The following is a 13,863-nucleotide window of genomic DNA, read 5'->3' as shown; positions in this document are numbered from 1 at the left end:
TTGCAGGATGCCTTATTTGTGTCACAGCCAACTCTTGTACTGTTTTGTTGATGGTTTTGGTTATGAATCTTTCTGAGAGGAAAAGAGTTCCAAAAACTTACGTGTGTTTTCCTCTCCCTATTGCTCACTCTAGAATCAGCAGTTTAATCGATATTTTAGTGGCACTGTCTATCTTGATGGGCTACTCTGTCACCACCGCCAGCTTTGTCACCTATGTTGTAAGGGAACATCAAACCAAAGCCAAACAGTTGCAGCACATTTCAGGCATTGGTGTGACATGCTACTGGGTAACAAACTTCATTTATGACATGGTGAGTAACGTATGCCATTCGTTGCAGGAAATAAAAGATTAATTTGGATAGAAGACATCAGTTTTCTATTCAAGAGTTATTTACTCTAGTTTGTTCAAATTGTTGTGACAACGACAGGAAATAAAGAAAATGACTTGAGTCAGGCTTATCTTTATCCAGGGGTTGGAGGAAAGATAACCTACCTGCTCTCATCTCTGTGGACTAGATCAGATTCCCTAGGGCACTTAAAATGTGTATTTCTGCGCCCCACTCCAGATCTGTTAAGTCCATATCTTAGGAGGGGAGTGTGGAGAATATGCATTTTTAAAAAGATCCGCCAGGTGATTTTAAGCATGCTGAAGTCTTACTGTCAGTCCTGTGGAGAAATAGAAGCTTAGCAGCAACATACCCTTACCTAATTGTGCCAAACAATCAAGCTTATAAAAATTTAATCAACTAATAGTGACAAATGTGAAGTAGTAGCCCCTGCTAATGACACATTAAAGAAGATTAGTAGGAAAAAGAAGGAATGTATTTCACTGATAGCTCTCTCACTTGCATAAAATGGTCCCAAGTTCAGATGGTTGTTCGTGACTCCAAACATACCAATGTTGGCCAAAAGCCCAGGATGGGTATGCATTTGCCTGGTGATTATGGTGAAAGTGTCTGAGTTGCTGTCAAGATCATTGGCTTAAAGGGTTGGAGAGTAATTAACTGCATTATCCATTTTGTTAATGTATCCAGTGAGGTCTAAAATGTGTTTGTTGTAGAAGTCAAATCTAAAAGAATAGTAATGACTGTTCAGGACTTAACAAGAGCTTTAATGTTAAGAAAATTTCAAGTACATACTTCTGTGAAGGTCTAGTTAGTACTTTAGGATTCTGTTGTCTTATATCTGGAGCTCATTCCAATTTAGGAGATTCCTCCCCGACCTGCCAATTAAATTGCCACCACCTTCATTGTGTCCATCTTCCTGCAAACTCCTCAGCATTTAATATTTCTACTTGTCAACAAAATGCTAAGCTCTTTGTTCATATACCTGTGATTACGAGGATATGTGGGACCCGATGCCCTGCTGCTTTGCACAGAGTGGTTCACACTGATAACCAAGCTTCAGAAATCAACCATCTGAGAGAGTTCCAGGATTCAAAATGAAATCAATACTTTGAGGACTGAATGTAATACCAAGATACCTGGCTGTCTTATCTTTCTCACTGAACCTCTGTCACTGAACCATCCCAAGTCTCAAAGCCTAAGGCAGGAACACCAGGGACTCCTTGTATATCTGTTAAAGATGGAGATTGGCTTAACCTCATATTGCAGGAGACAAATTCTAAAGTGAAATCAATGTAAAATAAGTTGAATGTTACAAGCAATGGGAACATAAATAAGAATTCATTTCTTCAAATTTTTCTAGGTCAACTTGTTGGAGTTTTAAACTAGATGGGTTATTGATTTTTTTTGAAAAATGCTTGTCACATATTAAACATTGTTTTAAATATTTCCATAGGTTTTCTACTTGGTGCCTGTAGCATTTTCAATTGGTATCATTGCGATTTTCAAGTTACCTGCATTCTACAGTGAAAACAACCTAGGCGCCGTATCTCTTCTACTTCTCCTGTTTGGGTAAGCTGCTGATTAAGCAATGAAAGAAGAATTAATAGAATTAAATGCCCCTAGATACAAATAGGACTAAATCTCATTAGCTAAATTACAATTGTCTTGGGGTTTCATTTGACATGAGTGAGACTAACAATACATTGCACTTGCTAGTCCATAGACTGTAAAGTATACTTTTGAAAATTAATGTTATTAATAGTAATACCTAAAATTAATAAGCATTTATTGGGTGCCAAGTGTCATGCTTTCTAATTTACATATGTGATCTCATTTACATAAAATGAAAGCTTTAGAATGACTAGAAAATATGTATACATGTATAAATTTATGTATTGACTATATGAGTATACATAGCATTATAAAGTGCATATATATTCATGTATATTTATTTATATTTATCTTTTTATAGATGTCTAAGGACACACATAATATTGTTTCTATAGTAAGCTAATATAGGTAATACAGGCTCATATAATCAATGCTTAGCATAACAAATCTTTCTGCCCTGAATACATGGTAGTAACCCTTAATTAGCAATTGTAGCTGATGCAGAAACTCTGTCTCTAGATCTATTTAATTGCCCCCCAAATTGCTCAAGGTTTTGCTCAAAACAGGCTAGCCAGCTTCTAAGCATGCTCTTTCTGCTCAGCTAGACTTGAACTGTGTCATTACTTTTCCTCAACTTTAAATTATAAGATTTATACTGATTAAACTCATATTTCTGAGCAACCAAAAAGGCTTGCCTAGGCGGGATAATACCATATTCAGGAGAGATTAATTTGTAGTTTTAATGATGTAGAACTACTCAAGGTTTCTTAAAAGAGGCTTTTTTCTGTTTTTTAAAAACACTCTTTGGATTTTTTGTCAAAAAGGAATGAAAGAGAGATCTAGTTACAAGGCTTGACAACTCATCCCTAATGGTTATTTTTACTTTGGAAGCCCATTTAAATGGTTATTTTTTGTAAAATAGAATAACTAAGGCATTTCTTTTTTGAGACGGGATCTCACTCTGTCACCCAGACTGGAGTGCAGTGGCATGATCACAGCTCACCACAGTTTGACCTCCCGGACTTAGGTGAGCCTCCCACCTCAGCCTCCCAAATAACCAGGACTACAGGTCATTGCCACGATGCCCGGCTGATTTTCGTATTTTTCTGTAGGAGACAGGGTTTTGCCAAGTTGCTCACGCTAGTCTCAAACTCCTGGGCTCAAGTGATCCACCTGCCTCAGCCTCCTAAAGCGTTAGTATTACAGGTGTGAGCCACCATGCCTGGCCAAGGCATAATTTTATTTCATCGTGTTTTTAACCTGCAGGTATGCAACATTTTCTTGGATGTACTTGCTGGCTGGACTCTTCCATGAAACAGGAATGGCCTTCATCACTTATGTCTGTGTCAACTTATTTTTTGGCATTAATTCCATTGTTTCCCTGTCAGTGGTATACTTTCTTTCCAAGGAAAAGCCTAATGATCCGGTAAGGTCCCTTATTAGTCTGCTAAATTTCAGTGAATTTATCAAAAGCTTCAACATGTTCCAGATAGAAAGATTTTATTTATTCTGCATAAAAAAGAAGAATATCATTTGATTCTATTAAATTTGGGAGAGGAGAAACTACAGCTTTTAAAATCCTTTTTGGGCCTCATCTAAGTTAATGCCTATCATTGTATGTACTGAGTGTCAAAACTATTGACACCTGATAGGGCTTGAATGGGGTGATGGAGGTGAAATCAGATGTATTGTGTGGCCCTACAGAAATCGCAACCATTGGTCAGCTAAACATCTTCCTCATTAACAAATTCTTATGGTATGGTGGTGACAAGGACAATGACTTAGTTATATGACTATGAGCTTCGATTCATTTGAACATTCATAGAGAAAAAACTTAATTCATCCCCTTTCAATCATGTATTGGAGACTACTTCATTGTAAGCATCACTTTCCATTCAGAGCTGACAATTACGATTAGTGAGAAGAGAAGCACTAACAGTGCCAGGCAATTGAACAGAAAAGAATAGAGAGGAAATGAAGTGAACTGAGGACTAGACAAGCATACTCTGGGAGAAGGAAGAAAATTCATGAAGTGGAAGTTGTTGGCCCACGTGTGAATAATGTGAAAAGGAGCTATTTGCCCCTCTTGGAGACATGTTGGCTCTTCTACCTCATTTCACCATTTTAGTCACTCTCCAAGTAGGGATTATCTTGAGTTCCAAAACTTTACTGTACCAAGTACCTCCCTCCCTCAGGCACATAACGATACCCTGTGTCAGACCCCAACACGCTGGCTAGCCCTACATTCCTGGGATTAAAGGCAGGTCTAGAAATAATTTTGCCTCCAGGATTAGGTCCAACATTAGAGGTGGCCTCATATAATGATTTTCTGCTTGTATTTTGGTGATAAACATCCACGATTTACTATACTAAATAGTTATATGCAAATTCAGCCTACATGGGCAATAATTGTCAATCTAGATAAGCTTTTTAGGTTTCACTATTTGTCTACATCTATTTTTAAATTTTTGTCAGCTTTTTGGAAGCTTAACACTGAGTTTTATTTTTATTTCTCTTATTTCAGACTTTAGAACTTATTTCTGAAACCCTCAAGCGCATTTTCCTGATTTTCCCACAATTCTGTTTTGGCTACGGTTTGATTGAACTTTCTCAACAACAGTCGGTCCTAGACTTCTTAAAAGCATATGGAGTGGAATACCCAAATGAAACCTTTGAGATGGATAAACTAGGTGCAATGTTTGTGGCTCTGGTTTCTCAGGGCACCATGTTTTTTTTCTTGAGACTCTTAATCAATGAATCCCTGATAAAGAAACTCAGGTAAATGTAATGAAAGCATACGTTTGACATCTAAAACAGAACTCAATTCAAGCTATTGAGAAAGAAGTCAATAATCTAAGCTTTTCCATTGGTAATATGGAAATGTTTGGCTCAAAAACTTTAAAAAATTCTAGCATAATTCACTATTTTATTCTAGTAAATAGGTATCAAATCTTAATATGTGACTGCAACTATTGCTGTTGAGTGAGGGAATAAAATTAAATAAGCACAGTTGTTAACCTTAAAAAGATTAAGATACAGTGGTGAAGTGAAAATATGTACATAAACAAAAGATGTAGTCTTTGAGTTTGGGAAAATGGAAAACACTTTCTAGGCAGAAATGGGGAAAGAGGATTCACTGTGGAGCATGTTGGCAATGAGTTTGGGAAAAGAAGACTAAGAAAAAGTGAAGACAGCATCATAAATGAGAAGAAATACACATGCAATTGACCCAGCAATTCCATTTCTGGAATGCTTACATATATGCTCACAGATATACAGACTTATGTATGTTTAAAGTTATTCATCATAGTAACCATTTCCAATAGCAAAAGAATAGAAACAGCATAAACGTCCTTCATTTAGGGACTAATAGAACATTAAGCAGCCATTAGAAAGAATGATATGGTTCTCTATGTAACATTTGGAAGTGTCTTTAATATTTACTAATTTAAAAATGCAAGGTTCAGAACTATGTGTAAAGTAGATTGCCATTCAAGTTAAACAGAAAAGAATTATTTATGCAGACATATCCATAGACTATCTCTAATTGTGAGTGCCTCTCCTGATGAGAGAGATACATGGTTGAAGATGACCAGTTTTCACTATATATTCTTCGGTACCATTTAAATTTTAATGACATGTACATGTATCATCTATTGAAAAATAAAATTTTAAGTAAATAATGAGAGGAAATAAAAGAGCAGAGAGAGAGAAATATATTAGAGCATATTTAAGACAGAAGTATTATAATTTAATTAGAACATAGAATAAATGTAAGAAAAAAGTAGGAGTTACAGTTTAACATGCAGTTGGGAGATTATGGAATCTCTTAAATGCTTGATAAAGAGATATGGTTTGGGCTTTATTCAGCAGACAAATGGACATTCATTAAGAGTTTTTGAACGAGAAAAACATGAGGAAGTTGTGCTTGACGAAATGTAATTTTGTAGATGCAGTGCAGACTGGAATGGAAGAGTTAGAGACCCTGGAGCAGTTTTAGCTCCTGGAGAAATCTAGCTGAGAAGGATAAAAGCCTATAGGACTAGGCAGAAAATAATCCATGATAGGGATTATTATCCATGAGCGCGGTGGCTCATGCCTGTAATCTCAGCACTTTGGGAGGCCAAGGCGGGCAGATCACCTGAGGTCAGGAGTTCGAGACCAGCCTGACGAACATGGTGAAACCCCATCTATACTAAAAATACAAGAACTAGCTGGACGTGATGGTGCGTACCTGTAATCCTAGCTACTGGGGAGGTTCAGGCACGAGAATCGCTTGAACCCAGGAGGCGGAGGTTGCAGTGAGCTGAGATGGCGCCACTGCACTCCAGCCTAGGCGGCAGAGCCAGACTCCGTCTCAAAAAAAAAAAAAAAAAAAAAACAAAAAAGGCCTTTCCAGTATTTGGAGACTGACTACATGATTTTGGAATAAGGAAGATTAGAAGAAACATTACGGTTGGGGTCTTTGGGGATCTCTTCAGAAGAAACTGGGACATTGGGAAGAAAACCTGGATTGATTTCTTTAATTAATTTATTTATTTTTTATTTTTTTTTTGGTATTTGTTAGCCAAGATATCAAGGTGGGTTTGGGACTTAATGAGTTTGGAGGGCTGATAACCTTAAAATATTGGCTAAATCCTAGGTGAGACATTAATAGTAAAACAAGTACAGAATAATGATAGCATTCATATTATTGATGATTATAAAAGTAGATATATCTGCTCTACAATATTGTGCCTATAGTTAACAATACTGTATTGTGCACTTAAAATTTTGTTAAAAGGGCAGATCTTATGCTGTTTCTAAAATTAAAAAATAAAAAGTAGAGACGCTTTTTAAATTTAATTGAAAAAAAATTTTTTTTGAGACGGAGTCTTGCTCTGCTGCCCAGGCTAGAGTGCAGTAGTGTGATCTTGGCTCACTGCAACCTCTGCCTCCCACGTTCAAGCAATTCTCCTGCCTCAGCCTTCCAAGCAGCTGGGACTACAGGCGTGCACCACCATGCCTGTGTAATTTTTGTATTTTTAGTAGAGACAGAGTTTTGACAGGTTGGCCAGGCTGGTCTTGAACTTCTGACCTCAGGTGATCCGCCTGCCTCAGCCTCTCAAAGTGCTGCGATTATAGGGGTGAGCCACTGCACCTGGCTGAAAGGATTTTTTTTTTTTAAAGGTGATCATTGGTCTTAGGTTTGTAGATGATGAGTTTTCCTAACGATTCTGGAGTTCCTTACTCCCTCTCTTAGGAACTAACCTTCAAACACTTCCTTATTACTGAAATTAGAATTATAAATCTTAACAGTGGATCTGTAAACATTTAAGGCATGGAGAACAAAAGCTGTTTCACAAATATCATGGTGAATACAGTGAAGAGGGTCTATACAGATTTCTTAGGTTATCTGAGTAGCATAATTCATTACAAATGTAAAAGAAGTCTAATGATAACTAGTACACTGTTAGCAACATGAAAACCCATCAAAACATGTCAAAATTGAATAATGTCATTTCAAAATCATTGATGTAAAATCACTGGGTCCATTTTTAGGCTTTTCTTCAGAAAATTTAATTCTTCACATGTAAGGGAGACAATAGATGAGGATGAAGATGTGCGGGCTGAGAGATTAAGAGTTGAGAGTGGTGCGGCTGAATTTGACCTGGTCCAACTTTATCGTCTCACAAAGACCTACCAACTTATCCACAAAAAGATTATAGCTGTAAACAACATCAGCATTGGGATACCTGCTGGAGAGGTAAGAAACTGTGTTTCGTTTCTAATTGTCCTTTTCATTGGCATACTGTGTGACAAATTAAAATCTTAATTATTGGCCAGGCACAGTGGCTCATGCCTATAATCTCAGCGCTTTGGGAGGCCAAGGTGGGCAGATCACTTGAGGTCAGGAATTTGAGATCAGCCTGGCCAATGTGGTAAAACCACGTCTCTACTAAAAATATAAAAATTAGCTAGGCATGGTGGCGCACGTCTGTAGTTCTAGCTACTCGGGAGGCTGAGGTACGAGAATCACTTGAACCTGGGAGGTGGAGGCTGCAGTGAGCTGAGATTGTACCCCTGCACTCCAGCTTGGGTGACAGAGTGATTCTGCCTCAAAAAAAGAAAGAAAAAAAATCTTAATTATTTTTCCATAATGTTTTTCTAGAAATATAAAAGTTAATCTGAATATTTCCATGGGAAAAAATACACACATGCATATAGATACACACACACACATATATATACATACACATATATATGTATATGTATACACATATAGAGTCATCCCTCCATATCCATGGGAGATTGGTTCCAGGACCCCCAAGGATATCAAAATCCACAGAAATCCACAGATGTTCAAGTCCCTGATATAAAATAATGTAGTACTGCATATAATCTATGCACATCCCACTGTATACTTTAAGTAATCTCTAGATTACTTACAATACCCAATGCAATGTAAATACTATGTAAATAGTAGTTATAGTGTATTGTTTAGGGAATAAGAACACAGGAACTCTGTACACGTTCAGTACAGATGCTTTGTTCCCCACTGAATATTTTCAATCCATAGTTGGTTGGATCTAAAGGTTAGAAACCCAGGGATAAGGAGGGCTGACTATGTATATAATTTACATATGTCCAGGTATTAGGTTGGTGCCAAAGTTAATATTATTTACCCTATGAGTCTTCCTGCTTGGCAGAGGGAATTCAACAAGTCCTACCACACAGCAAGTCCTGAGCCCCTTCCTAAACTACTGTCTACTTGCTCTGGGGTAGACTTTGGTCAGGAAGCCTGTTCAAGGTGCTGTCTTCACCCTTTCGTTTCCAGTCCTCCTCAAAAAATATCATAAAGACATACGTTTTCGGAAGTGAGGTCCTAGGACTGCATCTATTTATTTATATTCTTGCCCTTCTCACAGAAGCAATATTAAAGCAGCATTGAAAAGAGAAAGCAAATATGGCTGTGCCACTTAGTTTTCCAAGCAGAGCTGCAAACTACACGCATCAAATTTATTTGACAGTACAAAGAAACTATTGCCTCAATAGCGTATTCAGTAAAGTTGTGATTTTGTGTGAATAATGTGAAATCTATAAATATAATTACTTTGTTGGGTTAGCAGATCTTATTTGTGGGGTATTTTATTATGTCACATAGAGGGATGATATAACATAATATCTAAAATAGGTCCTCTGTGTGTGTGTGTGTGTATACACACATGTTCAGACGGTTAAAGGAAAAAGAATACATAGTATCTATTTCTTTTAAAAGAGGAAGTTTTATCAAGAGCACTATACTACCCATGAATAATTCCAGTGATTTATTTATCTTGGTAATTTTTCACCCAGGGAGAAGAGAGAGAGATACAAAAGCAGTATGTCATTGGTTTGGATTAAGGTTTACATCTTCTTTTTCTCCCTGAAACCAGTGTTTTGGCCTTCTTGGAGTGAATGGAGCAGGAAAGACCACTATATTCAAGATGCTGACGGGAGACATCATTCCTTCAAGTGGAAACATTCTGATCAGAAATAAGACTGGGTATGAAAAACTAATGCTTCAATTTACCGAGTACAAAGTACTTCAATGAGAAAAATAATTGCAATGAACATTTAATGTTATTTTGTGGTTACAGTATTCAATCCTTAGGGGAGAACAAAGCTATTAAGGTGGGTGGAAATGTTTAAACCTTTAAATGTGAATCTGATAGTGGGATTATTTTATCCCTTTTTATCAAAGTCATTGACCACCATGACCAAAATAGAGCTACCTTCCCAGCATTTGGGAACCAGGAGGGATAAATCCTTTGAAATTCATCTGTGTTTTTTATTCTCTCAATTCAGATCTCTGGGTCACGTTGATTCTCACAGCTCATTAGTTGGCTACTGTCCTCAGGAAGATGCATTAGATGACCTGGTAACTGTGGAAGAACATTTGTATTTCTATGCCAGGGTACATGGAATTCCAGAAAAGGATATTAAAGAAGTGAGTACAAGTGTGAAAAACTACATAATTTGAAACCATTATTGTTTCTGCTTCTGTCCCCTGCCCCACCGCACCCCACTATACCCCCGCCCCACCATTTCCCCACAAAACCACCTGGAAAACTATGTCATTTTCCTTCTGGCAGTGGCAATGGCAGCAAGTCCCTCTTAGTTTGGTCATGTGTATTATATATGCACCTATGAAATTAGGTGTAGAAGCTCCTTGGCCTGTGTTTGTTCAGTTACCCTTTTAAGAACTATTAAACAGAGGATCACACTTGCGTTAGGCTGTGGGCTGAGCATTGGCTGGTGATGCCTGTACATCTTGTAGTGTTTGGATGAGCACTGACACAAAGAGTTAACGGCAAAACGCCCAAGTAAAATAGATTAGTTTCCACTTTGGTTTTTAATCTATGGCTTTATATCTCACTGCAACTATTTGCCATTTTAATGAGATGGCTAACCCTTAGGGCAGTTTCTTCTACTTTTGCAATCCTGAGGATCTGTTGTTTAAGTTCAACCAGGATTTCATTATTTGCCAGGACTATTTAACTACAGAAATAACTACAAGAACCCATGATTCCTAATGTGCTAACGTTTTGATACTAGGTCAGTTTTAAATAGACTGAAAGCCTTTATGACAACTCACCCCTCAGTAAGAAGAAAGAGGAAGCAGTGATAACAGTCAGTGAGAACCCTGCCTTGTGAATTCTGTTTTAGCTCTATTAAGCCTTACTAGAGAATCCTGTGGTAATGCAGCAAAAAGTTCAATCTGCAATTGTAAACACACACACACATTTGATGGGGGAGGGAATCCCATCTGAAAATGAACCTCCAAAGAATCTCTTCAAATAAACTATTAATCTTAAAGTGATTCTTTGAAAATAAAAATAAAATCTAGTTGAATTTAAGTGTTTGCATTTTTTCTCCCCAGATATATTCTGCATGATGAAATTTTCTTTTCATGAGCATCTTTTTTTCTATTTAGTGCTTTAAGGGTTTTGGCATAGGAAGGTCAACCTAACTCCTCTTTTATTGCCCACAGACTGTTCATAAACTCCTTAGGAGACTTCACCTGATACCCTTCAAGGACAGAGCTACCTCCATGTGCAGTTATGGCACAAAAAGAAAATTATCCACTGCTCTAGCTTTGATAGGGAAACCTTCCATTCTACTGCTGGTAAGAGAATCATTATTTTAAAAGGCTACTCCATAATTAGAACAGCATATCTGATTGTATGTGTTAACATTTCATCATCATGATTGCAGTCAACATTTATGGAGGTCTCACTATGTGTTAGCTATTGTACAAAGCACTTTATGTACACTATCTCAATAAAGGAGTTTATATCAGCAAATAATTTGTTACCACAACAATATGCCCTCGAAAATGTTTTATCTGAAAGCAATGGCTTAGTGCATTTCAGAGGAAACACTGGCATGGAAATGGGAAGTGAAACAAATTCAAGGTACTCAAGTAAGTTATGGAATATGGTAGAATTTGATTCCCATCTATTGAAGAAATCATCTCTCTTTTTCTGTTACGAACTGAGTAGGTAAACTCATATTTTCCAGCTTCTACTATGGAGGACAGGCACATTTTAGGACAATGTGTTGTACTAAATTTTATTTCCTTGTTGCTTAAAAATGAGTTATCTAGCTTAGGATGTGATGCATACCATCCTATTTCATCTGAATGGGGGGTGGTGTAGGATGGGGAAGAAATGCATTCCACATTTACATTTTTCTTAAGAGACGGAGAATTTAATTGATCACCTGGAAATAGAAATTACACATAGTAGTAATGTTAATATTTTGCACCTCAAGTCTAACTTTGTAAAAGGGTATTTATTTCAGAGAAGTATACTTGCCCTTATTTTGGAAAATCCCCTTCATTCAAGGACCTCCAAACTCTGAAAGAGCCTTAACTATAAGGAATCATAATACAGTTATAAGTCACCACATTATTCCAGGGATTAAGTCATACAGTGGATCAAATCATTTAAACTGCCAGATAGAATGATGCACAGCCCATCTTTCTATAATACCAGAAGCTTATAATGCATTATATCTCTGCCAATCGATGCTTATCATGGAATTCTATTGTGTAAATGTTCCTTAAATTGAACAAAACAATCCTTAGGCACCTCTGTGAAATAACAAATGTAAAGTACTTTAAAATGTTAAATGTTTAATGTAAACATTATGTATTAATGAACCAAAATGAAATATTGACTATGAAAGATACCAAGTTTTCTTCTACATGCATTTACTAAATATGCTATCTTCTTCAAAAATAGGAGCAGTGACCATGTATCCTTTGTTTCCCCAAATTAACACTCATTTCTTTATTTTTTAAAAAATTATTTAACTACTATTTTGACACATATTTTATACATATTTATGGAGTATAGTGTTATATTTTGATTCCTGTATACAATATGTAATGATCAAATCAGAGTAATTGGCTTATCTATCACCTCAAATATGTATCATTTCCTTGTGCTGGGAACATTCAAAATCCTTTCTTCTAACTATTTGAAAATATACAATAAATTATTGTTAACTATAGTAACCCTACAGTGCTATAGACCACTAGAACTTATTCCTCTTGTCTAGCTGTAATTTTGTATTCATTAACCAATCTCTCTCTATCCTCCTCTCCCTGCTATGCCTCCAGCCTCTAGTAACCATTATTCTCCTCTCTACTTCTATGAACTCAACTGTATTAGCTTCCACATAACCCATTCCTTTCTTTAGATTTAACACCATGCTGTAAATACAAGCCTCTAGTTATGTACATATGTACATATTTTTTGTTACAAGTATATTTTTTAAATTTTTACCTAATCTTGACCTATAATGTGTCAAAATCTGTTATTGTGTGTTTAGATGATCTACTGCTACATATTCTAATTTTATGTCTGAATGATTTTTCATAACATCATTTACTTTGAAAAACAATGTATATCTTTCTACTTGGCAATTTCTACAAATCTTGTTTTTATTTCCTAAGGAGTGTTAAATTTCAATTAATAACAGAAAACTAAAAATATACCTCAAACAAATTTACTGAAATATCAAATTATGTTCTTTCTGCTTCACATAGCATATTATCACTCATAGCCACAATTCTGCTATCAGGACCAAGGTGGTAATCTTGTTGATGTGGCTTATATATGTGGCAAGGTAGAATTAAATATAAGAACTCTACTTTGCCAGTAATGGAAGTGGAATTTTTTTCCAAAGAAACATAAGAGACGGATGTAAAGTAACAGGGTGTCAACTTAACTGAGACACTTTTTAAAACAGATTGACAATTTTAAATGATTAATTTTGAGCTTTTTGACAGCAGCAGAAAGAAGCCTATTAAGTATAAAACGAGTTAGTCACAGGACCTCGAAAAGTGTTTCTGTTCTAGGGAAGTGAAATGCAGTAATTCATGAAAAGAACTTCATCAAAAATTAATTTGATAAATTTTTCTTGTAACTTTCTATTAAGGATGAGCCAAGCTCTGGGATGGATCCGAAGTCGAAACGGCACCTCTGGAAGATCATTTCAGAAGAAGTACAGAACAAATGTTCCGTCATCCTCACATCTCACAGGTAAACTGAGTGAAATCTTTAAAGTGAATCCACACAATCTTAGGATGACAGATGGGCAAAGGTAATCCTGTATAACATATATATATATTTATATATATTTTTTATATATAATTATTTATATATGTGTTATATATAACATATATGTATATGTACATCTGTTATATATACATATATGTATATATGTGTTATACAGGATTACCTATATATATGTTATATATACACACACACACACACACACACACACACACACATATATATAGACGACAAATGCCCACAGTTGAATCAAACTATATTATGTTTATAGTAGTAGGAGCAAGTCAGGCAGGTTTCAT

At 36.2% G+C, this 13,863-nt stretch overlaps 1 protein-coding gene and 1 long non-coding RNA gene across 2 annotated transcripts in view; one reads left to right on the top strand and one right to left on the bottom strand.

Moving 5' to 3' along the window:
- The window catches only part of LOC144333474 (uncharacterized), a 157,198-nt gene that overhangs the window by 5,675 nt on the left and 137,660 nt on the right, over positions 1–13,863 (bottom strand). Inside the window, exon 3 of the long non-coding RNA XR_013402142.1 lies at positions 10,576–10,698. This is a non-coding gene — a long non-coding RNA (uncharacterized LOC144333474). The remainder of the gene's footprint in view (positions 1–10,575; positions 10,699–13,863) is intronic.
- Positions 1–13,863, top strand: part of ABCA12 (ATP binding cassette subfamily A member 12) — a 210,828-nt gene that overhangs the window by 184,423 nt on the left and 12,542 nt on the right. Inside the window, exons 41-49 of the mRNA XM_028831081.2 lie at positions 134–311; positions 1,801–1,916; positions 3,225–3,384; positions 4,483–4,736; positions 7,500–7,704; positions 9,374–9,483; positions 9,786–9,927; positions 10,972–11,106; positions 13,428–13,531. Coding sequence (XP_028686914.2) covers positions 134–311; positions 1,801–1,916; positions 3,225–3,384; positions 4,483–4,736; positions 7,500–7,704; positions 9,374–9,483; positions 9,786–9,927; positions 10,972–11,106; positions 13,428–13,531 — 1,404 coding nt within the window. The remainder of the gene's footprint in view (positions 1–133; positions 312–1,800; positions 1,917–3,224; positions 3,385–4,482; positions 4,737–7,499; positions 7,705–9,373; positions 9,484–9,785; positions 9,928–10,971; positions 11,107–13,427; positions 13,532–13,863) is intronic.

This window comes from Macaca mulatta, chromosome 12, assembly GCF_049350105.2.
Source record: "Macaca mulatta isolate MMU2019108-1 chromosome 12, T2T-MMU8v2.0, whole genome shotgun sequence".
Lineage (NCBI taxonomy): Eukaryota > Metazoa > Chordata > Mammalia > Primates > Cercopithecidae > Macaca > Macaca mulatta.
Note: the sequence above shows the minus strand (reverse complement) of the source record. Positions and strands in the feature narration are given on the sequence as shown.